Genomic DNA, 25,744 nt, shown 5'->3' with positions numbered 1-25,744 from the left:
AAACCAGCAAACTTACACTAAAAACTAATTTATTGTTCTTAATGGAAAGGCAACAAGGCAACCGCTTGTTACTCTCGTGGTCTCCTAGCCGCTCAGGCAAATCATATGGTCTAAAAATGAATTTTTTCCATCGACGACATGACATCATCGCGCCAAGTGCGTGCTTTTTCAGTCAATTAATGCGCACATATACAGCCCGGCCCCCGGCCAAATTTTTTTTTTATTGTAATTTTGAAGAATTTATCTGAATTTACATGAACTACTTCTGTTCAAAATTGTTTGAAATGTCACATGTTAAATGTTTAAATATTAACTGTCAGTTTGCTGTACTGTGCCAACTGTACTATTATATGAGTACGTATTTTCTATTGTTTCATTGAAAATAAAACAGCAAAGTCCTTTTGGCTGCCATCTGTTTTAAATATGAGACACAATTTTGTCAAAATTATGATTTGTTTTTTCATGCTTGAAGTAAGAAATAATTACTTAAAAAAAGTAGTTTTATACTTGTGAGTGTTGATGACACAGGTTTGCAACAGTTGATGTTCTAGTTTCAAGCATGTTTTACTCAATATAGGTCATAAAATCTCAGCAACAAGCTGTAATATCTTACTGAGATCATTTAGGACCAAAACCCTTAAAACAGGTAAAACACTCCAACATAAAATCTGCTTAGTGAGAAGAATGATCTTATCAGACAGAAAATAAGCAAGTATCACCCTTTTTTGAGATATTTAATCTTACTTAGATTTCAGTTTTTGCAGTGCAGCAATGCCAGGACGTCAATGCTATTTTATTGTTTTTCCTCTAAGACTGCGATTGAGAAGTTTATTGACATTTTAAAGAATTGAATCCATGTAATGCTTTAAAAATGCAAATGGATGGCACAAAAAGCCAAAAGGCTTGTTTCTATTGTGGGCCATTAAATATTCATCACATTTGATACATTCAATAATAAAAGACATATAACCTGTAACATGTATATAAAAAAATTACGTAAAAAAATGGATAAATTATGTACATATACACAGTATACATATCAGGTGATTTGAAAAACATATACAAAAAATGGGGGGGGGGGTATATATATTATGTACATGACTATGCACATGTTGACTCCAAGAGTGTGCAAAACCGAATGAGAAAATATATATACACTATAACCACATATAAACCTGTTTGGTGCGTCGGAAAGTTTCTGGGGATCAATTTTGGTTCAGATCAGGTAGAGGTTGTGCTGAGCCATGATTTTATGGCAGTTTTAAAATTTACTAGGGAAGTTGGATTTTAAGGTCTGTTTGGTACTGCATTCCACTGTGTGGTGGCAAAATAGTAGAATGCATTTTTTCTCATGAGAGTCTTGAATTTGGGGGGGACGAGGTCTGAGGAACTCCCTCTTGTGTAGTACCTGTGAGCATCACTTACTCTGGTGAAATAGTTGGACAGGTACTTGGGGACAGTTTCTCTTAGTATTTTGAATACCATGCACATTGCGATTTGGTGTACTCTTTCCTCAACTCTAAGCCATCCCAATTTGGTAAAGTGGGCTTGAGTTAGGTGAGTCCTGTATGGGAGGTTGAGCAGGAGTCTCACCAGCTTGTTTTGGGAAGTTTACAGTTTTGTTTTTAGTGTCTTGGGGATACTGGTGAACCATGAGGTGCAGGTGTAGTCAAAATGACACTGTATGAGAGCACCGGCAAGGGTTTTAAGTGTATTCCTGTTGATAAACGCAGAAATCCTGCCCAACAATGTAGTTTTATTATTGATCTTGGTGATTGCTTTTAATGCCATTTTTTCACCCGAGAGAGTGTTGTCCAATATACAATCTAAGTAAATGACTTTGTCTTTGCTGGTGATTATGGTATCACCTGCTTTAATTGTAAAAGCCCGGGGATTTACCTGACAACATCTTTAATAGTCTTGCAGAAAAGTAATAAAATATTTCCGCTTCAGTACATGTGTTGACTGAGGAAAATAGTCCCCCCCTCACCCCAAATGTAATTTCCATCTTTGATTGGGTTTTAAGGATGCAAATAATTAAATTGCTGTTAGACATTAAAACATATTAATAATAACTTGAAATTGCACGTGGACACAGATAAAAGTGCTTTTAATGCTGGCTAAGCAGTTTGCTCCTAATTTCTAAATACGACATTGATACTGTTGCCGCTGCGTTGTGATCGTGTAGTGCTACAGTATGTTTTCCTTTCCACTCTAAATCATTAATAAAGTAAAAGAATTACCATATTTTCCAGACAATAAGGCGCACTTAAAATACTTTATTTTCCCGGCCTTATAACCCGGTGCGCCTAATGTACGGAATAATTCTGGTTTTGCTAACCGACCTCGAAGCTGTTTTATTTGGTACATGGTGTAATGATAAGTGTGACCAGTAGATGGCAGTCAAGCATAAGAGATATGTGTAGACTGCACTATGATGGCAATATGACTCAAGTAACCAACACCAACATTTTATATGTTCCATTGAAAATATAGAACATTACACACGGCACTCAAAAATCAACCAAAATGTTTTAGTACGACTTTGGTAAGCTATGAAGCTGCACTGCTTGATTGATTGTCGGCGCATTAAACATACGAGTATTATTATGGTGTGTGTATAAGTTAAGACATATTATCTGGCGTTTTGTTTCGCAATATTATGCAAAAGCAACTTTTCTTACGTTCTGGTACCTGCTGATCTGTATTTGGGATCTGCATAAATCCTGAAAAATTTGTCGTAGTCAATAAGCTTCTTCTTTTTCTCTATCTTCTTGTTAAGGGACATTCATATTCCGCTGTTGCCATTTCTAAGATAAAGTAGTGTAAAGTTATTACTTATATCTGTCAGTAAACTCGCCATGAAAGCGCTAAAACATACCGGTGTGGTGAGTTTACATTATTCACCCAAGGAAATGTAGTTATTAGAGAGTTCCGGTCGGACTGTTTTTCACCTGACATAACGTGACGCGTGTTTCCGGATGAGTAGATGCTGCTCCGTTATTGATTTAAGTAAAGTCTGAATGTCATTAAAACAGTTAGCTCCATCTTTTGACACTTCTTCCACTCCCGTCCTTGCACGCTACACCGCTACAACAAAGATGACGGGGAGAAGACGCTGCCGAAGGTGAGCCACGTAAATAAGACCGCCCACAAAATGGCGCATTCGGAAGCGACTGTCAGAAAGCGGCTTGAAGATGATCTGTAAAACATAATCTATGCAACATTTTGACCAAAGAACCACCTTAACATAGTATGTAGACCACAAGGAAGTGTTTTACATTTAGAAAAAATAATAATAATAATATGACTCCTTTATTGTGCCCTATAATCGTGCCTTATATATGAAAAAATATTGAAAATAGACCATTCATCGGCAGTGCGCCTTATAGTCCGGTGCACCCTATGGTCCGGAAAATACGGTAAGTTGTTTTACCACAAAAAGTGAGGACATTTTGTCACTTCGCTTTTCGGGTGGCCACATTTGTAAAGAAGGTGCATTTGTGGGATGAACAGCGTAGCTGAGTATGTCGGTTATGCAGCTGTGCCTGTAAAAAAGAATGCCACATTTTCTCTTGCAGTGCCATTGACTTTTGTTTAGTGTTTGGTGGATGAGATGATTAAAATGGACTTGGGTGGAGAAGGGCAGTCGTAGCAGGCCTCCTGGCAGCCCTACGTATGAGACTGGACATTAGCTGCATGCAGTCTCTTTGGAATGCCTGAGCAGAGATGTCGGCAATATCAGCCTGCAAACCTTTTGACTGCAAATCTGTAGAATTCAACCTATGGTACCTAAGTGATGGCAGGGTATGGAAACGGTCTTCTTGGGACATCACATGGAGGAAGGCCTTTCGTTTGGGGATGGTACTCGCTTAATAGGGCTCACAACAATGCCGTAACTTGGTTTTGCAGAACACCCGCCTGCAGCTGAGCTATCACATGTTGAACATGGCATGCTGATTCTTAGAGCAGAAACCTACTGAATACTGTAGCAGGACCCATTCTCACCGGTGAAGAAGGTATCGGAAACACAAAGCGAAACTAAATATAAGCTGTGCAGCCTACATGGTCAGCTCTGCGGCTTATCACACAAATCCATGATCCTAACAAATATGGCACCATTTATGATGAACATGATTTCTAATGGAATAGGATGTATTACCAAGAACTACAACCCCTGGAAAATTGAATAACCAGTCTTGGCAGATGTTCATTCAGTTGTTGTAGACGAACAAGCAGATAACAGACATGACACAGAACTATAGTCATTTCAAATTATTGGATACAGTGGCCTAGTGGTTAGAGTGTCCGCCCTGAGATCGGTAGGTTGTGAGTTCAAATCCCGGCCGAGTCATACCAAAGACTATAAAAATGGGACCCATTACCTCCCTGCTTGGCACTCAGCATCAGGGGTTGGAATTGGGGGTTAAATCACCAAAAATGATTCCCGGGCGCGGCCAACGCTGCTGCCCACTGCTCATCTCACCTCCCAGGGGGTGATCAAGGGTGATGGGTCAAATGCAGAGAATAATTTCGCCACACCTAGTGTGTGTGTGACAATCATTGGTACTTTAACTTTAACTTTAAAAACAAACAAAACTTTCGTATTTTGTTGCACCACATTTGGCTTTTATTACAGCTAGCTGTCTCAGAGGCATGGGCTTAAAAAGTGGCAAACAGAACTCTTCATCAATCTCGCTCCAACTTTCTCTGATTGCTGTTGTCAAATCAGCTTTGCAGGTTGGAGTCTTGTCATGGACCATTTTCTTCCACTTCCACCACAGATGTTCAAGTGGACAGACATCTCCCCAGGACATGCAGCCCCATATCATCAATGACTGTGGAAATGTGTAGGTTTTACTCAGGCGGTCGTCTTCAGAAATCTCCAAAAGAAAGTTCCAGCATCATCACCTTGCCCAGTGCAGATTCGTGGTTCATCACTGAATATGACATTCATCCAGTTCATCCATAGTCCACAATTGCTTTTCCTTAGCCCATTGGAACCTTGTTTTTGTTTAGATGTCAATGACAGCTTTTGTTTTCCTTTGCAGTTCTGTCACATATGGTGACTCCAGTTTCTGACCATTTGTTCATTTGTTTTGCTATACATTTTTTGTTTTCAAGACATATTGCTGTAGGTTTTCTGTCTTGACACTTTGATGTTTACCTTGGTCTACCACTATTCTTGCCTTTTACAACCTTCACATGTTTGTACTTGGTCCAGATTATAGACACAGCTGACGATGAACAATCTATATCTTTTGCAACATTGCGTGTTGATTTACTTTCTTGAAGAAGTTTGATAGTCCTTTCCTTTTGTTTCAATTGGCATATCTTGTGTTGAGGCCATGATTCATGTAAATCCACCTGGTGCAACAGCTCTCCAATATGTCCATTTTAACTGTAGACTAATGAACAGATGTAATCTGATCTAGGTGTTCCATATATGATTCCATATTTTATTTGTCAGAATTGACTGATTCCATTATATTTTTACTCTGCTTGATCTAAAAATTAAACTGTTACTACCACTATTTATATTTAAGATGTATTTTAGTGTTTCTTAAAGACAGAAAGTTACTAATTGAAATTACTATAGTTTTGTGTCATGTCTGTTATCTGTTTTTTTTTTCTACAAAATTAACCAACTAAATGAACATCCTTCAAGTCTGGTGATTCCATAGTCTTTGCCAAGGGTTGTAAGACCTCTGGCAAAGCCGAAACTTACTGACCCATTCTTACCAGTGAATGAGGTATCAGGAGCTCAAAACCAAACAAAATGTAAGCTGTGCGACCAACATACTCAGCCCTGCTTGTTTGTCCCACAAATGTGTAGTCTTTACAAATATGGTGCTGCTTAAAACGTCAATGAACAGGCTTTAAAACACATGAGTAAAACTGAAGTACCGGGGGTCAGATCTGGCCCGTCACATCATTTAAAGTGACGCGCCATGTCATTCGACGTGGTCCGCCACATTATTTAATGTGGTGCGTCACATCATTTAAAGTGGCCCGCCATGTCATTCAATATAGTCTGCCGCATAATGTTATGTAGTCCGCCACATCAATTGATCAACTGAGGCCAGCCATAATTGCGATGTGGCCTTCAATAAAAACAAGTTTGATACCTCTGCTTTATTGTGAACGGTTTCAGATGTATTGCCAAGAAGCTTTGTTACAACAAAGACTTGTTGTGTTTATGTGTACAATTAGTTCCCCCAATTATTGCCTGTTTCCAATTTTCGCAGCGTCTCTGTGCGATTTATGTAAATAATCAAAGCATTTTACACTTACAGTTAATAATTTTTCTCAAAATAGGGTAGTATTGTGGTTCAGTCTTGGATCTGGCAATTTATGAAAATATGTAACATGTTGCATGCTGTGTTTGGATATTGAATTTCTTTTTTTTTTTGCAAACTCTTACCAGACTCCCCATCCCGGGATACCGATGCTTTGAATGATGCTGATGCCGACTTGAGCCATGAACACAAAGAAGAACAGCATGTAGTTGAAGGAGCTATCACTCCTGAGGAGAAAATAATCAGAAAGGTTTATTGTGTTGTGTTGTATGTAATTATCATTGTATCCAAAGTGCATGCCGGTTATTACTACTGAGAGAGGGCTGAGCTATGGTTGGACAAAAACTTGTACATCAGTGCCCCCTGTTGGATCATAGTGGGGTAGCAGACCACTATACACATGCACTTGCACAAACTAATGAGAGGAAAAACCAAGATAATAAGATAATGGGTTACTTGAAAGCCTTGTATATGGGCCTGAACCAGCACACGTAGGAGCAAGGCGTAAACATGAGCAGCCAAATGATGGACAGGCCAAAGTTGGTCACTCCTCCTCCTCCGAACATCCACGCAAAGCAGCCGATGAGATTGACAGCCAGCGTTGCAGAGTTTACTAAGAAAAGGAAAACATACAAACACGTAATTTAGGCTTCAAAGCTTCGACACGTTCAGACGAGACAAAACAACATTGGGTTCATTAGACGCCAGCAGCTGCATGCATTATAAACCTATATACGCTAATTAAAATGTCATCCATGCAACAACAACAACAACAACAAACGCAGTATTATATGAAAAGTACATGCAAGAAAAACAACAGTAGAGGCAATCCGTACCGTTTTATAGTCAAATAAATTAGAAGAGGCCTGCAAAAAGACAATATTCACAGTGATTAACTTTTACTTGGATAACAGTCTGTTTAAAAAAAAAAAAGAAGAAATATTTGTACGGCATTTATCCAGCTATCTAATATATAGAGGCTGTCATTTACTTTGGTTGTGAGTTTCACTGTCGCTTGCAGGCTTCCGTAGTGTCAGTCATTGCTAGCATTAGCATTAGCAATAGCCGTTTTTCCCCCCCCCCACCCTCATTTTCTGTCAGAATGAAAAGTGCTGTAGTCTTAGTTGTTCCTTCAGACTGGAGAATATGATAATAAATAAATGGGTTGTACTTGTATAGCGCTTTTCTACCTTCAAGGTACTCAAAGCGCTTTGACACTACTTCCACATTTACCCATTCACACACACATTCACACACTGATGGAGAGAGCTGCCATGCAAGGCGCTAACCAGCACCCATCAGGAGCAAGGGTGAAGTGTCTTGCTCAGGACACAACGGACATGACGAGGTTGGTACTAGGTGGGGATTGAACCAGGGACCCTCGGGTCGCGCACGGCCATTCTTCCTCTGCGCCACGCCGTCCCTAAGTACCGTATATGTCCGTAAGTACCAGTTTTTGATAATAATTGTCATATATAAGCTACTTGGTTTGTGTGTTTATAATGCTAGCATCTGTTAGCATTTGTTATATATTGTATATATTATATAACAATATAATAGCATATAATATAATATATCAGTATATTCTATATACTGTATATATAATATGTTATATTATATATTGCTACTATGTTATATTTTTAGTCTACTTTATACTAGACCGGGGTCGGCAACCCGCGGCTCTAGAGCCGCATGCGGCTCTTTAGCGCCGCCCTAGTGGCTCTCTGGAGCTTTTTCAAAAATGTATGAAAAATGGAAAAAGATGAGGGGAAAAAATATTTTTTTTGTGTTAATATAGTTTCTGTAGGAGGACAAACATGACACAAACATCCCTAATTGTTATAAAGTGCACTGTTTATATTGAACATGCTTCACTGATTCGAGTTATTTGGCGAGGGCCGTTTTGTCCTACTAATTTTGGCGGTCCTTGAACTCGCCGTAGTTTGTTTACATGTATAACTTTCTCCGACTTTCTAGGACGTGTTTTATGCCACTTCTTTTTCTGTTTCATTTTGTCCACAAAACTTTTAACGTTGTGCATGAATGCACAAAGGTGAGTTTTGTTGATGTTATTGACTTGTGTGGAGTGCTAATCGGACATATTTGGTCACTGCATGACTGCAAGCTAATCGATGCTAACATGCTATTTAGGCTAGCTATATGTACATATTGCATCATTATGCCTCATTTGTAGCTATATTCGAGGTCATTTAGTTTCCTTTAAGTCCTCTTAATTCAATTTATATCTCATGACACACTATCTGTATGTAATATGGCTTTTAATTTTTTGCGGCTCCAGACAGATTTGTTTTTGTATTTTTGGTCCAATATGGCTCTTTCAACCTTTTGGGTTGCCGACCCCTGTACTAGACTGACCATATGTCCTCTTTCCCCCGGACATGTCCTCTTTTGCGGGGCTATCTGGGCTGTCCGGGCGGAGTTTCTAAAATGCCTCAAATGTCCGGCATTTTGAGTTAGGGTAGCATGTATTTTCAATGTACGTACAGGGTTAAGAAGGGGTTAAAAACAAAACATATTGTGAAGGTGTGGCACGCAGCAGCATTCGTGAGGGAGGGGCAGAGACAGAGAGAGCGTGGGAGTGGAGAGTTTCTATTGATTGATTGAGACTTTTATTAGTAGATTGCACAGTACAGTACATATTCCGTACAATAGACCACTAAATGGTAATTATAAAATGAATGAATACCCTGGCACACCATTATCATCGTTTCATGACTGAAGCAAACCACTTTCTACACTTTTATTCTGAAATAAATACACTTACAACTTATTAAATAAAAACATAGAAAAAACTACCAGCAGTGGTAAAGTTCAGATCCATGAAGGAAAGAAGAAAGTGAATGGATGTTTATAACTGAATACATTTACATATGTATACACATTTTTATTTTTTTATTTTTTTTTTTAATGAATTAAGTAACATTTATGACAACCTTTTTCCAAAACACAATATAGAATGTGAGATATAACAGGATAATGCATATGTTTATAATTTTTTTCAAAACGCTTACAAAAAAGTGGGACCCCAAAAATTTACTGTGGGACCCTATTTTTATGACTTGATGGGGTCCCTGGCTTGATGGGGTTCCTAGCGCCAACACTGCTGTCAACAGAGGAGAAAAAATGTTTTTTTTGAATTAATATTTTTTGAATTATAATATAAATTGTTTTTTTTTAATTAATATATTATTTATAAAGCAAGTTCGAGTATCATTGGCAAATTTTTACCTAGTCCCGGCCTTGGCGTGCTGCACGTATGTGTCCTCTTTTTGGGATTTCAGAATATAGTCAGCCTACTTTATACCTGCATTATACTTTCCATCCTTCCCCTTTCCATCCTTTGTAACTGAGCTACTGTGTGGAACAATTTCCCTTGTGGATCATTAAAGTTTGTCTAAGTCTAAGTCTGAGTTAGCCCATGAATGGGAGTTTACCATATTAGCATGAAGCTCATATTTCAAGTTGCTTAAAAGGGAATTTTGCCTATCGTTCACAATCATTATGAAAGACATGACGACATATGAATTTTTTTAATGTATTCTAAATAGTAAATAAATCCATCAAAAGTGCACTTACAATGGAGCTTATGGGAGCCGCTCTATACTGCCTATAAAACCCATAAAAACATCCAAATACCTCCATTGAGATTTTATATACATGATGTAAGTACTGTATTTTTCGGAGTATAAGTCGCTCCGGAGTATAATTCGCACCGGCCGAAAAGAAGGAAAAAAACACATATATAAGTCGCACAGGAGTATAAGTCGCATTTTTGGGGGTAATTTATTTGATAAAACCCAACACCAAGAATAGACATTTGAAAGGCAATTTAAAATAAATAAAGAATAGTGAACAACAGGCTGAATAAGTGTACGTTATATGAGGCATAAATAACCAACTGAGAACGTGCCTGGTATGTTAACGTAACATATTATGGTAAGAGTCATTCAAATAACTATAACATATAGAACATGCTATACGTTTACCAAACAATCTGTCACTCCTAATCGCTAAATCCCATGAAATCTTATACGTCTAGTCTCTTACGTGAATGAGCTAAAGAATATTATTTGATATTTTACGGTAATGTGTTAATAATTTCACACATAAGTCGCTCCTGAGTATAAGTCGCACCCCCGGCCAAACTATGAAAAAAACTGCGACTTATAGTCTGAAAAATACGGTATATATGTAATATACTAACAGGCACCTATACAATAACATTCATTGTTTATGTATTTTGATAATTTTACGCATATGCGGCGCATCAATTTTAAAAAAAGCATTCCGACGTTGCTTTTATTTCAACATCACTGATTATTATTCACTGCAGACTTCATGAGAGCCAACAAACATAATAAAACAACACTTACTGTACAAGGTCTACTGTCATCAGGATGCTGACTGATAGAATTGTGTTATATTCCTGTTTAGATAAAGAATGGCTCATAATCCTCTCGAAGAAAAGGAGGGTGGAACCAAACAACGTATTTTCCTGTCCTTCTCGCCGTTGCCAGGTCTAAATTGGCTGCCAAAGTGTACCAGCTTGTCGGAATACATCCTCATCCTTCTACTGTCCAGGTGAGAGGCATGATTCATTATCTACAATAAAGTTTGACGAGCAAGGAAACGAGGAAGCAGCTGATCAGTTGAACATGTCAACACTGGCACAAGCGCTAGTGATCACGGTGCCGCAATAAATAGTTTGTCTGCGTTAGCGCTTATAATAACAATATCACAAGTACTTGGTTAATATTCAAGTCACAAAATGTAAATGGAGTATTTTTGGCGCTTTTTTTGGATGTTTTTTTTTATTGGGTTTTATTCGGCGGAAAACAGGACCTCCAATTGGCTCCGCTCTAAGTGGACTTTTATTTATTCAAATCCTCCGTCAAAATGTTGCATGGATGATGTTTTACAGATCATCTTCAAGCCGCTTTCTGACAGTCGCTTCAGGATGCGCCGTTTTGTGGGCGGTCTTATTTACGTGGCTCACCTTCGGCAGCGTCTTTTCTCCATCATCTTTGTTGTAGCGGTGTAGCGTGCAAGGACGGGAGTGGAAGAAGTGTCAAAAGATGGAGCTAACTGTTATAATGACATTCAGACTTTACTTAAATCAATAACGAGCAGCATCTCCTCATCCGGAAACAACAACAAGGCTGGAAATGTGTCCCATGAAAAAACGTCCGACTGGAACTCTCTAATAATTAAAGTTCCTTGGGTGAATAATGTTAACTCACTAGACCAGTATGTTTTAGTGCTTTCATGGCGAGTTTACTGACAGATATAAGTAAGAACTTTACACGACTTTATATTAGAAATGGCAACAGCGGAGGATGAATGTCCCATAACAAGAAGATAGAGAAAAAAAAGAAGCTTATCAACTACGTTGTCGTCAGGACTCATGCAGATCCCAAATACAGATCAGCAGGTACCAGAAGGTAAGAATAGTTGCTTTTGCATAATATTGCGAAACAAAATGCCAGATAATATGTCTTAGCTTATACACACACCATAATAATACTCGTATGTTGAAGCACAGTGCAATCCATCAAGCGGTGCGGCTTCATAGCTTACCAAAGTCGTACTAAAACATTTTGATAGCTTTCTGAGCGCTGTGTGTAATGTTCTATATTTTCAATGGAACATATAACATTTTGGTGTTGTTTACTTGAGTCATATTGCAGTCTACACGTATCTCTTATGTGTGACTGCCATCATATTGCAGTCTACACGTATCTCTGCCATCTACTGGTCACACTTATCATTTCACCATGTACCAAATAAAATAGCTTCGAGGTCGGTAAGCACAACCAAAATTATTCCGTACATTAGGCGCACCGGGTCATTTGAGAAAATGAAAGGATTTTAAGTGCGCCTTATAGTCAGAAAAATACGGTAACACCCCTCTTCCTCTAATAGGAGATTCACCCAGGAATGAGGCTATATAAATCATTTCTCTACTGTATTTATGAGAACTACTTTGACAAAAACAAAGGAGTGGTAAGATATTTGTGTTTTATTAATGACTGGCAACATTTCCATTGTGCTTAATTTATGAAGCAGATCTCCCTTCCAAAAGTATGGCCATTATTATATATAATAAACTATATTGTGCTATATAATCATTAAATAAATGCTATATTGTCATTAAATATGTCATGTCTGTGATCATGTTTTGTTTAGTTATGTTTTACTTGGTTTTTGGACACTTTTTAGTTCTTGTCTTCACTCCCTTGCTTTGTCACCATAGTACCGTAACCATTAGTTTCACCTGGTTCACATCCTCATGTCACGCACCTGTCTCACGTTTTCTCATTTTGAGTCACGCACCTGTTTTCACTAATCATGTCACCAGTATTTAAGCCTGTTGTTGCCAGGCAGTCGGCCTGGTGACATTATCTATCCATCCATCCATGCTACCAATGATATTCATGTCTACCCTTGTTATTCATACTTCATGCCATGCCACAGTAAGTGTTTTTGTTTCGTGTTCTTAGTTAATTGCCTTTGTGCTAGTCTTTTGTTTTCATAGCCAAGTTTTTTGTACTTCCGCCCTTGTGCGCACTTTTCGTTTGTTCTTTTTGTTAGTGTAAATTAAACATGTACTCACATTCACGCCTTGCCCGCGCCAACTTTCCTTTGCACCATGGGAAAACAAAACACGCCAAAATCCAAGTGTTGACAAAATAAAAGCCCAATGTCTGAATTGAACATTTGTAAAAATACTAGGAGTTTAAATAGATATTATTTGACCCTTTGGTGAGTTACTGCATCACAAGCTACCTGTTGGAGAACTGTAGCAGGGCTGTAACTAGGATTTGACAAATACAGAGGTCAAACATTGGTGGTCCAAAAGAAGCTTTGAAAAGGCTAAAATCATGTGTATCCCTGCACAATATAAATAACACTATGAGCAACATGAGGAATTTCCAGAATAACAAAAGCTTTCATTGAGGTTGAATTATTACATATTATATTATCTAACATACTCAGTGGCCTAGTGGTTAGAGTGTCCGCCCTGAGATCGGTAGGTTGTGAGTTCAAACCCCGGCCGAGTCATACCAAAGACTATAAAAATGGGACCCATTACCTACCTGCTTGGCACTCAGCATCAAGGGTTGGAATTGGGGGTTAAACCACCAAAATGATTCCCGGGCGCGGCACCGCTGCTGCCCACTGCTCCCCACTGCTCTCCTCACCTCCCAGGGGGTGATCAAGGGGATGGGTCAAATGCAGAGGACACATTTCATCACACCTAGTGTGTGCGTGACAATCATTGGTACTTTAACTACTTTAACTAACATCTGCGCCAATCAGAATTATTTTGTAACAGTCCACTTTTGTAATGACATGCTGGAGTTTAACGAACTGAACGATTGTAGCATCACAAAAACATAAATTTAAATATCTTACTACAATTTCAACTGCGACATGGATTTGAACTCAAGACCTTCTGCTTTGTAATGACGCGCGCCACAAAAACCACCAGAAGCCCACGTCATGATCTGTCAGCGAGAGATCATGACGTGACCAAGAATACGTTTGAGGTAAAATGTTATATGAAGCATCTTGTCATTCAGTAATTTACATTTGACATGTGCTTCTTCACGTAAAATGGGTTGCGAAGACCAACACAATGAGGCGTTTTCTGCATTTAGGGCATGGCTTGATTTCTGGGAACATAACCTGACTGACTTGACAACTTTTTGATTGATTGATTGAGACTTTTATTAGTAGATTGCACAGTACAGTACGTATTCCGTACAATTGACCACTAAATGGTAACACCCGAATAAGTTTTTCAACTTGTTTAAGTCGGGGTCCACGTTAATCAATTCATAGTAGTGTGTATTCAACGGTATTATACCGACCGCGTTTCACAACAATTTCATTCAGGTGAAACCAACCTTACTTACCACAGTATGATTTAATGTTAACGTTATGTTGACAGCACACTTAATATCGGATAATGTTTAAAGTATGTTTTTAATGGAAGTCCTGATCTTACACTACACTCGTGTTAGCAACAGTGCTAGCACAGTTTAGGGATGTTCTCTGTGTTCAATTGAGCATCACTGTAGGACACAGATGTCAAACTCAAGGCCCAGGGGCCCAATCTGGCCCGCCACATTATTTTATGTGGCCCGCGAAAGCCTGGAAATAATATGCGTTAATAAAATGCTTAATCTTTTCTTAATAAATATATTTTTTCTTTCCCTTTTGACATTAAAAATCATGTACTGCATGCAATTGCATATATTTTAAAATTCAATATTATCAAAAATATTATATTATCATGTATTCCAAAAATATGTTTTGTTCAAATAAAGATAAATACTGTGCTTAAATATGTGCTTGACTTATGATTTCAAAACAAATTATTAATCAAATTGTGGACTGCAAAATTGACAATAGATTCTACCGTTAAATTCCGCCGACTGAGTTTTTGCCTGTAAAATCAACTATGGTACTGTTTTTTTTTCCGTATACAGTAAAACACTAAAACATAAAAAAAACGAACCAAAAAAACATTAAAACAATAGGACGGTAAAAAACTGGCAGCTCCGTTGCTTGAATTTTCCCGCAAAAACAGTGGTATTGTTTTTCCATTCCATTTATTCCATTTTTTATATGCTGTAAAAACCCACTGCTTTTACTGTAAAATTCTGGTGACTGAGCTGCCAGTAAAATTTAAATATTTTTTTTGCAGCTTAATTAAACAAATACATGTATATTCATATTCACAGTGAGTAATATATATATATATATATATATATATATATATATATATATATATATATATATATATATATATATAATGCCTTCTGGCTTTCTATATATTACTCATTGTTAAAAGTGGCCCGCTGAGGGCAACCATAACGGCGATGTGGCCCTCAGTGAAAACGAGTTCGATTCCCCTGCTGTAGGACTTATGATGGCAATGTGTTTATATGTATGAGTGCACATGTGTACCTTGTTTGAGTGTTAATAATGAAATTGGGATATTTCATATTGCAAAAATAATTTTTCTGTGCGCCAAAACAATTTCTGTGCGACTATTTATTTTCCATTTAGTAGCACCGGTGCTACAAGTGAAAGAGCTAAGCGTACAGCCCTTTATGGGTCAAATAATATTTGCTTCAACTGTTACTATCTTTAAGCCTGTTTATTTCAGGCATTATGCTTCTACTTATTGACAAATTAGCACAATAATATAGCATCAAGACAATGACCACGCTTTTTGGGAGAACCTTTGTTTAGTAAAAGAAAAAAGCATGCCAGTCATATTAATAAAACACACATTTCTCACCTCAGCTTTGTTTATCTCAAAGTAGTTCTCATACTGTAGATATGGAACTTGAAGACCGTCTCTATCATAAAGCTGCACTTTGAATGTATATTGTTTAAACAAGGGGTGCCCAAGTTCTGAAAATGTGCCAATGGGCCGCAGGTATAAACATAGCAATTTAAAGCTAAAACACAAATACCCCAAAAGTTCCAATATTTAATACAAATAATAGATTTTTGATAGATGGCAACTAGTTAGCTTTGCGAACATGCCATCAATGATTGTGTGAGCGTTAAGGGTGTGCCAAACATTTAAAAAAATACCGATATTCATATCGATTCAATATTATTTTGTTCTGCAGAATTTTTGAAAATGTGAAAAACATTGACATAATTATTATTAACCGTGTTAATAATTATGCTGTCTTTATGTTGAAGTGGACAGGTAATTATTTTTTTTGACGACACCTAGTGGTCACAAAAATGTGGTTAAGCTCATGACGCAGTAAGTGGAACGATGCAGACACGCTTGTTACTGGATACTTTCTAATTCGCTTCTGCCTTGGAGACGCTGTATGTGTGAGTAATATGCAACTATATTTAGTTGACACTTGTTTATATTGACACATGTGCAGTTCTAGACTGCAATATTGTAACTCCAACAAGTAAAGGACTGCTTGTAGCTAAGCTAATATTGGAAATTGTATATATTATATAAAAATATAATATAATATAATTATATGATATGTCAGTATATATTATATACTGTATATATAATTTATATATTGCTACTATGGTACATTTTTAGTCTACTTTATACCTGCATTATCTATACCATCCTTATCCTTTCCATGCTTTGTAACTGAGCTACTGTGTGGAATAGTTTCCCTTGTGGATCGATAAAGTTTGTCCAAGTCTAAGTCTAAGTCTAAGTTTTGATGCAAGCCGATATAATCCGATACTTGTTTTTTTTTATGCTGATATTGGACAGATATGTGATATCAATATCGGATCAGGGAACCACTAGTGAGCTAAAAGGTCATTATGAATATGTACTACATTTGGGAAGCCACACTTTGGCGGAGCAAATCAAACGACTCGACGGGCCAAATTTGGACCCCGGCCCTCACGTGGGCCCCACCCCTGGTTTTGATGTTTATTTTTTACTCTGTTAAGTTGAGCAGGAACTGTTTGTATTTGTGAAAAAATACAATATTTGTCTTATTCTGTTAGTTATTTGTATTACCCCAAAATATGCACATCTCCTTTGATCTTGCATTTAGTAAAAACGTCTTCACCAAACAAAAATAATCCAGTTGCCTATAATTTCCCTTTCACACGAATAAAAAAGGTAAGAAAAGGCATGCAAGGTGTCCCTTTTTTTCCAAAAATTACCAACCCTTCTTTCTGCGTAAAACAACGCCTTGTTTGCATAGTTCATAAATGTAAACGTGTTATAGGGTGAAGGCTTTATGACCAGCCTCTTTGCACCGTTCGTTTATGGGCCAATAAAATGATGCAAAAGTTACACATACTCTATTTATCCCTAAATGCCCCCACGCTCAAACTGAGACCATCTGCTCAGTTATTCGCGAACAAATAAAACCCACCCATAGCACGGGCTGTTATTGCGTGAGGACCCTTGTAAAGCGTCCCACTCTTGTTGCAAACTGTCGCTATCAGGAGTGCAGACGGTGGTAACACAGATGATTCCATCTGTAAGACCCATCACAGCCTAATGAGGGTCTTGTAACTTTTAGTAGCGGTTATTACGTAAAGCTTGTAGTCTTAATGCCACTCACACATCCACAGGTGGTACATTTTCTTGCACAGGCTGCGGTGCTGGTCGGGAATCTCGTCAAAGTCCTGGTAGAAGCACGGCCTGAGCGGAATGAATCCGGGCAGCGGGGGGAAGTTGGGCTCTACAAAGAGATGGTAGATGTTTGGCAACCATATGACGCATGCTGGGAGAAACTTGCATAAAGAAAATTATTTATACTGACCCGCCATTAAGATAGCAGGTTGACTCCCAATCTAGTCTCTTCAACCTGCCATAAGGAATCAGAAAAGACATAAAAGGTTATTTGGACAAACAATTGTCATTGCTGGTGTATATACTGTAAATCAGGGGTATACAAAGTGTGGCCCCACTCAAAATCCCCCTAAAATGGGACCTGAAAATCAAGGACCGGTACCAAATTCAGTACTCTAATAAACATTGACCACATTTCATCGGTACTACCGAGTATCGAGTCACATAAAATCATATTTCAATATGTCTAGTTACAGACTAAACACTGTCTCAAACACTTGGCGAGGAAACAACCGCACAAGCAGCTCTCAGTCAAACTGCCTCCAGGTAATCTTACAATTTTCTGTACCAACAAAGCAAAAATGCCTGGTCAAAACGCTCAAACAAAAAGTAAGGCTCTTCTTTTCCAAAATGGGCTAGCCCGATGCAAATTCTTCAGTGGCATTTTTATACATGCTACTGATTAGCTTTAGCAATTTCACATGCCCATTTTTAACACCTCCAAATTTGGTAATGAAAACCACAACTAAGATGCATGTCACAATCAAACAGCTGGTGTGTAATAAGAACAATACTTACAGTACAAACACATTGTAGGGCACAACATGAGACTAGACTGGTACATTCAACTTCATGGCAAACGTAAAGTAAGGCTCCTCTTTTCCAAAATGGGCTAGCCCGATGCTAATTTTTCAGTAGCTTTATATACACGCTACTGATTAGTTTCAGTAATTTTACATGCCGATTTTAACACCTCCAAATTTGGTAATGAAAGCTACAACTAAAATGCATGTCACAATCAAACAGCTGGTGTGTAATACGTGCAATACTTACAGTACAAACATTTTATAGGCCACAAATTGAGACTAGACTGGTACATTCAACTTTTTGGCAAATGTAAAGTAAGGCTCCTCTTTTCCTAAATGGGCTAGCCCGATGCTAATTTTTCAGTGGCTTTATATACATGCTACTGATTAGTTTCAGTAATTTTACATGCTGATTTTAACACCTCCAAATTTGGTAATGAAAACTACAACTAAAATGCATGTCACAATCAAACAGCTGGTGTGTAATGGATACAATACTTACAGTATGAACACTTTGTAGGGCACAACATGAGACTAGACTGGTACATTCAACTTCATGGCAAACGTAAAGTAAGGCTCCTCTTTTCCAAAAGGGGCTAACCCGATGAAACATTTTCAGTGGCTTTATATACATGCTACGAATTAGCTTTATCAATTTTACATGCCGATTTTAACACCTCCAAATTTAGTAATGAAAACTACAACTAAGATGCATGTCACGACCAAACAGATGGTGTGTAATAAGTGCAATACTTACAGTATAAACACTTTGTAGGGCACAACATGAGACTAAACTGGTACATTCAACTTCATGGCAAACGTAAAGTAAGGCTCCTCTTTTCCAAAATGGGCTAGCCCGATGCAAATTTTTCAGTGGCTTTTTTATACATGCTACTGATTAGCTTTAGCTATTTTACTTGCCCATTTTTAACACCTCCAAATTTGGTAATGAAAACCACAACTAAAATGCATGTCACAATCAAACAGCTGGTGTGTAATACATGCAATACTTACAGTATAAACACTTTATAGGCCACAAATTGAGACTAGACTGGTACATTCAACTTTGTGGCAAATGTAATGTAAGGCTCCTCTTTTCCAAAATGGGCTAGCCCGATGCTAATTTTTCAGTGGCTCTATATACACGCTACTGATTAGTTTCAGTAATTTTACATGCCGATTTTAACACCTCCAGATTTGGTAATGAAAACTACAACTAAGCTGCATGTCACGATCAAACAGCTGGTGTGTAATAAGTGCAATACTTACAGTATGAACACTTTGTAGGGCAATACATGAGACTAGACTGGTACATTCAACTTTGTGGCAAATGTAAAGTAAGGCTCCTCTTTTCCAAAATGGGCTAGCCCGATGCTAATTTTTCAGTGGCTTTATATACACGCTACTGATTAGTTTCAGTAATTTTACATGCCGATTTTAACACCTCCAGATTTGGTAATGAAAACTACAACTAAGATGCATGTCACGATCAAACAGCTGGTGTGTAATAAGTGCAATACTTACAGTATGAACACTTTGTAGGGCACAACATGAGACTAGACTGGTACATTCAACTTCATGGCAAACGTAAAGTAAGGCACCTCTTTTCCAAAATGGGCAAGCCCGATACAAATTTTTCAGTGGCTTTATACTCATGCTACTGATTAGCTTCAGCAATTTTACATGCCGATTTTTAACACCTCCAAATTTGGTAATGAAAACCACAACTAAGATGCATGTCACAATCAAACAGCTGGTGTGTAATAAGTGCAATACTTACAGTATGAACACTTTGTAGGGCACAACATGAGACTAGACTGGTACATTCAACTTCATGGCAAACGTAAAGTAAGGCTCCTCTTTTCCAAAATGGGCTAGCCCGATGATAATTTTTCAGTGGCTTTATATACACGCTACTGATTAGTTTCAGCAATTTTACATGCCGATTTTAACACCTCCAAATTTGGTAATGAAAACCACAACTAAAATGCATGTCACAATCAAACAGCTGGTGTGTAATACATGCAATACTTACAGTATAAACACTTTATAGGCCACAAATTGAGACTAGACTGGTACATTCAACTTTGTGGCAAATGTAATGTAAGGCTTCTCTTTTCCAAAATGGGCTAGCCCGATGCTAATTTTTCAGTGGCTCTATATACACGCTACTGATTAGTTTCAGTAATTTTACATGCCGATTTTAACACCTCCAGATTTGGTAATGAAAACTACAACTAAGCTGCATGTCACGATCAAACAGCTGGTGTGTAATAAGTGCAATACTTACAGTATGAACACTTTGTAGGGCACAACATGAGACTAGACTGGTACATTCAACTTTGTGGCAAATGTAAAGTAAGGCTCCTCTTTTCCAAAATGGGCTAGCCCGATGCTAATTTTTCAGTGGCTTTATATACACGCTACTGATTAGTTTCAGTAATTTTACATGCCGATTTTAACACCTCCAGATTTGGTAATGAAAACTACAACTAAGATGCATGTCACGATCAAACAGCTGGTGTGTAATAAGTGCAATACTTACAGTATGAACACTTTGTAGGGCACAACATGAGACTAGACTGGTACATTCAACTTCATGGCAAACGTAAAGTAAGGCACCTCTTTTCCAAAATGGGCAAGCCCGATACAAATTTTTCAGTGGCTTTATACTCATGCTACTGATTAGCTTCAGCAATTTTTCATGCCGATTTTAACACTTCCAAATTTGGTAATGAAAACCACAACTAAGATGCATGTCACAATCAAACAGCTGGTGTGTAATACGTGCAATACTTACAGTATAAACACTTTATAGGCCACAAATTGAGACTAGACTGGTACATTCAACTTTATGGCAAATGTAAAGTAAGGCTCCTCTTTTCCTAAATGGGCTAGCCCGATGCTAATTTTTCAGTGGCTTTATATACATGCTACGGATTAGCTTTATCAATTTTACATGCCGATTTTAACACCTCCAAATTTGGTAATGAAAACTACAACTAAGATGCATGTCAAAATCAAACAGCTGGTGTGTAATGGATGCAATACTTACAGTATGAACTCTTTGTAGGGCACAACATGAGACTAGACTGGTACATTCAACTTCATGGCAAATGTAAAGTAAGGCTCCTCTTTTCCTAAATGGGCTAACCAGATGCTAACTTTTCAGTGGCATTATATACACGCTACTGATGAGCTTTAGCAATTTTACATGCCGATTTTAACACCTCCAAATTTGTTAGCTCTATCAATTTTACATGCCGATTTTAACACCTCCAAATTTGGTAATGAAAACTACAACTAAGATGCATGTCACGATCAAACAGCTGGTGTGTAATAAGTGCAATACTTACAGTATAAACACTCTATAGGGCACAACATGAGACTAGACAGGTACATTCAACTTCATGGCAAAGACTGCTGCCTAGCTAGGCAACACACCGTCGTCCAGAGCCATGTATAAAGAGAGTATGGCCTACTTGGATTGGGCTACTTGAAGTTAGAAGCTAACATGGCGCCCTGTAGTCACATGGGGGGCTTTTGATTTCCAATCAGAGAGTATGGCCGGAGAATCTCCTCAATGATTGGTCAATGTTTGGTCATGTTTGCTACCAACTTTGAAACCAAGTTGACTATACATGGCTCTGCCGTAGTCTATACTCTACTGCCATCTAATGTCTTGGATTTGCAACTGCACGCATAGTCTACTATATAATACTTGCAAATGAGAAATGTAATTTAAAAAAAACAAGATATAACAACTGGACAGCATAGTTTTCATAATCAGCTATTTTTTAAATGTTACATTAAAAAAAAATATTTCATTATACAAAATATTTATTACCTCACACAAACGAACAGAATATTGGTATTGTTGACTCCTAGGGACAGAGAATTGGTACTGTATCAGTTCAAATGTGAAAGCTGCCCATCCCTACTGAAAACCAAAATGGCTGAGATTTAGATGATTTTCATGCATTCTGTCATACTGAATATGTGTATGCATTTCTGCATTCATTTTTACCTTTTTGTTTTAATCTGAACAACACTTTGGGACCGTAGCCTGTTTTAGAAATGTGATATATAAATACATGGACCTTGACCTTGACCCTTAATTTTAGTAAAGAAAAATAAGATATTTCTATGGGGTTGGATTCTGCTTTGTTAGTTATAAGTAAATAAAAGCAAATATGTGGATGTTTTGCTAAGATAGCTTACCATAGTGTGTACATTGAATTGATTTAGCAACTCGAATGTACTACCTTTCTCAAAGTAGACCCCACATTTATAAATCTTTCTCCATGCGGTCCTTGCTGGAACAAGTTTGGACACCAAGGCTGTAAATGCTCTCATCATAGCCAAAAAAGAAGTGGGCAATAATTGTCCAGATGCTGTTATTCACAATTTTGGAAAACTCATTGTATGTGCAGTATTAACTTCTGGAAAAAATTAGAGTGCATGAAAAAGTAAAAAAGAAAAAGTAGTTATTTGCACCAACATCTGAATGTGTGAATGTTTGATGTGACATTTATTATACTACTGATATGTTGTGGTTTGATAAAAAAAATAACATCAAAATGTTGCCTATAGCCACAGCAGTTTCTATCAAGGAGCGTGTGGTCAACTTAATAGAGACAGTATTTTAAGCATTAATTGTATTTTATTATTACTAAAATAATAAAAAAATGGGATAGTCGGTTTCAATTTATCCACATTTACATGCAATTTGGAGTAATTCTTAAAAAAAATTAGCGCCTAATCGCAATTCAACTATTCACAGAATTCCAACACCATCAAAAACAAAATGATGTGACTTTTTTAAGACTGGTCTGTTTTTACTTTTCTCAGCCAAATCAATTATGAGTTCTGAACTATTACACTTGAAGATGAACGGCAAAGCAATAGATGTGCTGCCATTGCTGCAATCTTTTGTAACATTCCATATAACTGGAAAATCAAGTGTTTAGGACCACAGTCTTGGACAATAAACACAATAAAGATGCATGTTAGTTTATAAAAATTCATGTTTCCAGTTCCCATCCAATGCTGAATCACAAAATTATTTGGAAAACCGCAGATTGAATATATAAAGGGAAAGATATCCAAATCCATTGCTATTCTTTATAAAGTAAGACACACGCTGAATAAGAAATGTCTGCATATGTTATATTATTATTTTATTTTTCTATATCTAACATATTGTGTTGAAGTTTGGGGAAATATTTATAAAACAAACTTAGACCCAATAGTTAAACTTCCAAAAAGGGTCATTAGAATAATACACAAAATATACTACTATGAACCTACCAATCCATTTTTCATAAGTTCTAATGTGTTAACATTTTTCAGATATTGCATTTTTAAAAACAATGGACATTGTGTTTCGAGTAAAGAATAAAAGCCTTCCAGCTTGTATTCTTAGGTTATTTAAATAAAAAAAGAGAAAACTATAATTTACGGGGGATATTGATTTTTGCAATATGTAAAGTAAGAACGAATATAAAATACAAATGTATTTCAGTTTTAGGAGCTAAATGGTGGAACAAGCTCAGTGATGAGTTGAAGACATGTAGTTCTTTGTTAAGGTCTAAGAAAGCCTTGAAAGGTGAAATAATGGAACATTATAAAATATAGCAATGATTACTTTCATCCCATTGATTTTTTGAACGTTGATGTTCCAGGCGAACTAATTTTCAGTGAATGTATAGGATAGGCAAATATAAGCCTTGGCTTCAGCCTATTCCTTTTTCGGTCATTCTTTTTCTTTTTGTGTGTGTATGTGTATGATTGTTAATATATATAATCTGTGCTGTTAAATTGATCACACAAAACGGTTGATTATATGACCGAAATAAACTCATTTCAATTCAATTCAATTCAATTCACATGATCTATGCTGCCTAAAACTACTAGAGGTCAAATGTCATAGATTATGAAATGCTGTGATGCATAAACCAGCCTGAGAGTCCTTATTTTATGTCATTCTTGGGTATTTTGGCCTGAAAATCCCCAGGAATGGTGATTTCCTAGTTTGTGAATTTAATAGTACCCAAACAACTTATTTTAATGCAAATTCCGTTTAGAAATGCAGCTCTCTTTCTTGTGCACAACAGTAGTCCATCCCACACATAGTGATTAAGGCTATTCAGTGGGGGCTGAACAAGCCGACGCCATTAAGGCGTTTGCGCCTGCGGGTGGGGTGGATTTGATGCCCTCTGTTGCATGCTGAAATGTTACTGATAACATGCTAACGAGCGCACACACACACACACCCAAAAGGGGGCCCACACATTCACAAACTCACACACACGCAGAGCGTGCATACACCGCAAGGGACTCTGTGTGTGTGTGTGTACATGCACGGAAAACACAAAAGAGGACACAAGAAAAACTGCAAAGAGGAATTACAGAGAGACATAATCTTCTTACCTTCTCCAGAGAGCAGCTTTGTCTATGCGGCCACAAACTACCCGGCGTCCACCTGAGGCCTCACAGGTTAGGGAGTGTGACACTTCCAATCAGATAGTGTCTGAAAAGCAAACGGCAGCATTAGTCGATTATAGTACTTACTTCCACAGCCTTCTTAAATCCCAGATAGTCCGGCCTCTGACCAATCATCATCTGTGGCTCCAATGCTGCCCTCCTCCCAGACCAATAGGCATGGATTATTGTAATCCCTGACGTTGTATTTATGATCCAATCCCTGTCCGGAGCTCTCTGTCCATGGTGCTGAACAATATAGACTTGTATTTATCCAGGATATTTTTTACCTATTCACTTATTTTAGGTGATACAAGCTACGCAAATGGGAGTTTTGTGATGATTTCTCCTCATGAAAGATGCTTTACCAGGCGCAGACTCACCTGCTTTAATATGACAGCGAATACACACACATGCCACAACATTATTATTCACACTGTATCTTAAAACGCATGATTTGACTGAGACTAGTAATGCATTTATTGTTGTGGTTGTAGTTTGCATTACATTGCATCATACTGAGAGTTTTTTTAATATGTTGACCCCATGAATGCAAAATAAGTGACGTTGAGTCTATTACAGTGGTTCTTAACCTTGTTGGAGGTACCGAACCCCACCAGTTTCATATGCGCATTCACCGAACCCTTCTTTAGTGAAAAATAAAATGTTATTTTTTTTCAAATTCAAGACAATGTTATATGTTTTTGGTAACACTTTAGTATGGGGAACATATTCTAAGTAACAAAGACTTAATTTAGTGTTATTTGGACACAAGGGGAACATATTCTAAGTAATAAAGACTTAATTTAGAGTTATTTGTTAGGGTCAGTGTTAGAGGGTTGGGGTTATAATAAGGCCATGCTGAATAAGGCATTAATAATTACTTAATAATGACTAGTTAAGAGCTAATATGTTATTAATTTGCATGTTAATAAGCAACTAATTCATGGTGAATATGTTCCCCATACTAAAGTGTTACCATGTTTTTTTACTGGTGCATAAAATGAACCATGCATGAACATCACATCTCT

The 25,744-nt window shown here is 37.5% G+C and overlaps 1 protein-coding gene across 2 annotated transcripts in view; it reads right to left on the bottom strand.

The window, feature by feature from the left end:
- Positions 1-25,744, bottom strand: part of LOC133608865 (secretory carrier-associated membrane protein 5-like) — a 64,670-nt gene that overhangs the window by 15,028 nt on the left and 23,898 nt on the right. Inside the window, exons 1-6 of one of the 2 annotated variants that reach the window (XM_061964466.2) lie at positions 24,845-24,863; positions 24,663-24,762; positions 17,615-17,659; positions 17,414-17,533; positions 6,756-6,912; positions 6,425-6,526 (exon numbers count right to left, since the gene is read on the bottom strand). In XM_061964466.2, coding sequence (XP_061820450.1) covers positions 6,425-6,526; positions 6,756-6,912; positions 17,414-17,533; positions 17,615-17,621 — 386 coding nt within the window. In that variant the 5' untranslated portion in view covers positions 17,622-17,659; positions 24,663-24,762; positions 24,845-24,863. Of the gene's footprint in view, positions 1-6,424; positions 6,527-6,755; positions 6,913-17,413; positions 17,534-17,614; positions 17,660-24,662; positions 24,763-24,844; positions 24,864-25,744 lie in introns of those variants that run through there. The other variant, XM_061964465.2, reaches the window with a different exon arrangement.

The sequence above is a fragment of the Nerophis lumbriciformis genome, linkage group LG06 (assembly GCF_033978685.3).
Source record: "Nerophis lumbriciformis linkage group LG06, RoL_Nlum_v2.1, whole genome shotgun sequence".
Lineage (NCBI taxonomy): Eukaryota > Metazoa > Chordata > Actinopteri > Syngnathiformes > Syngnathidae > Nerophis > Nerophis lumbriciformis.
The sequence above is the reverse complement of the archived record's forward strand: the minus strand, read 5'-3'. Positions and strand labels throughout refer to the sequence as shown.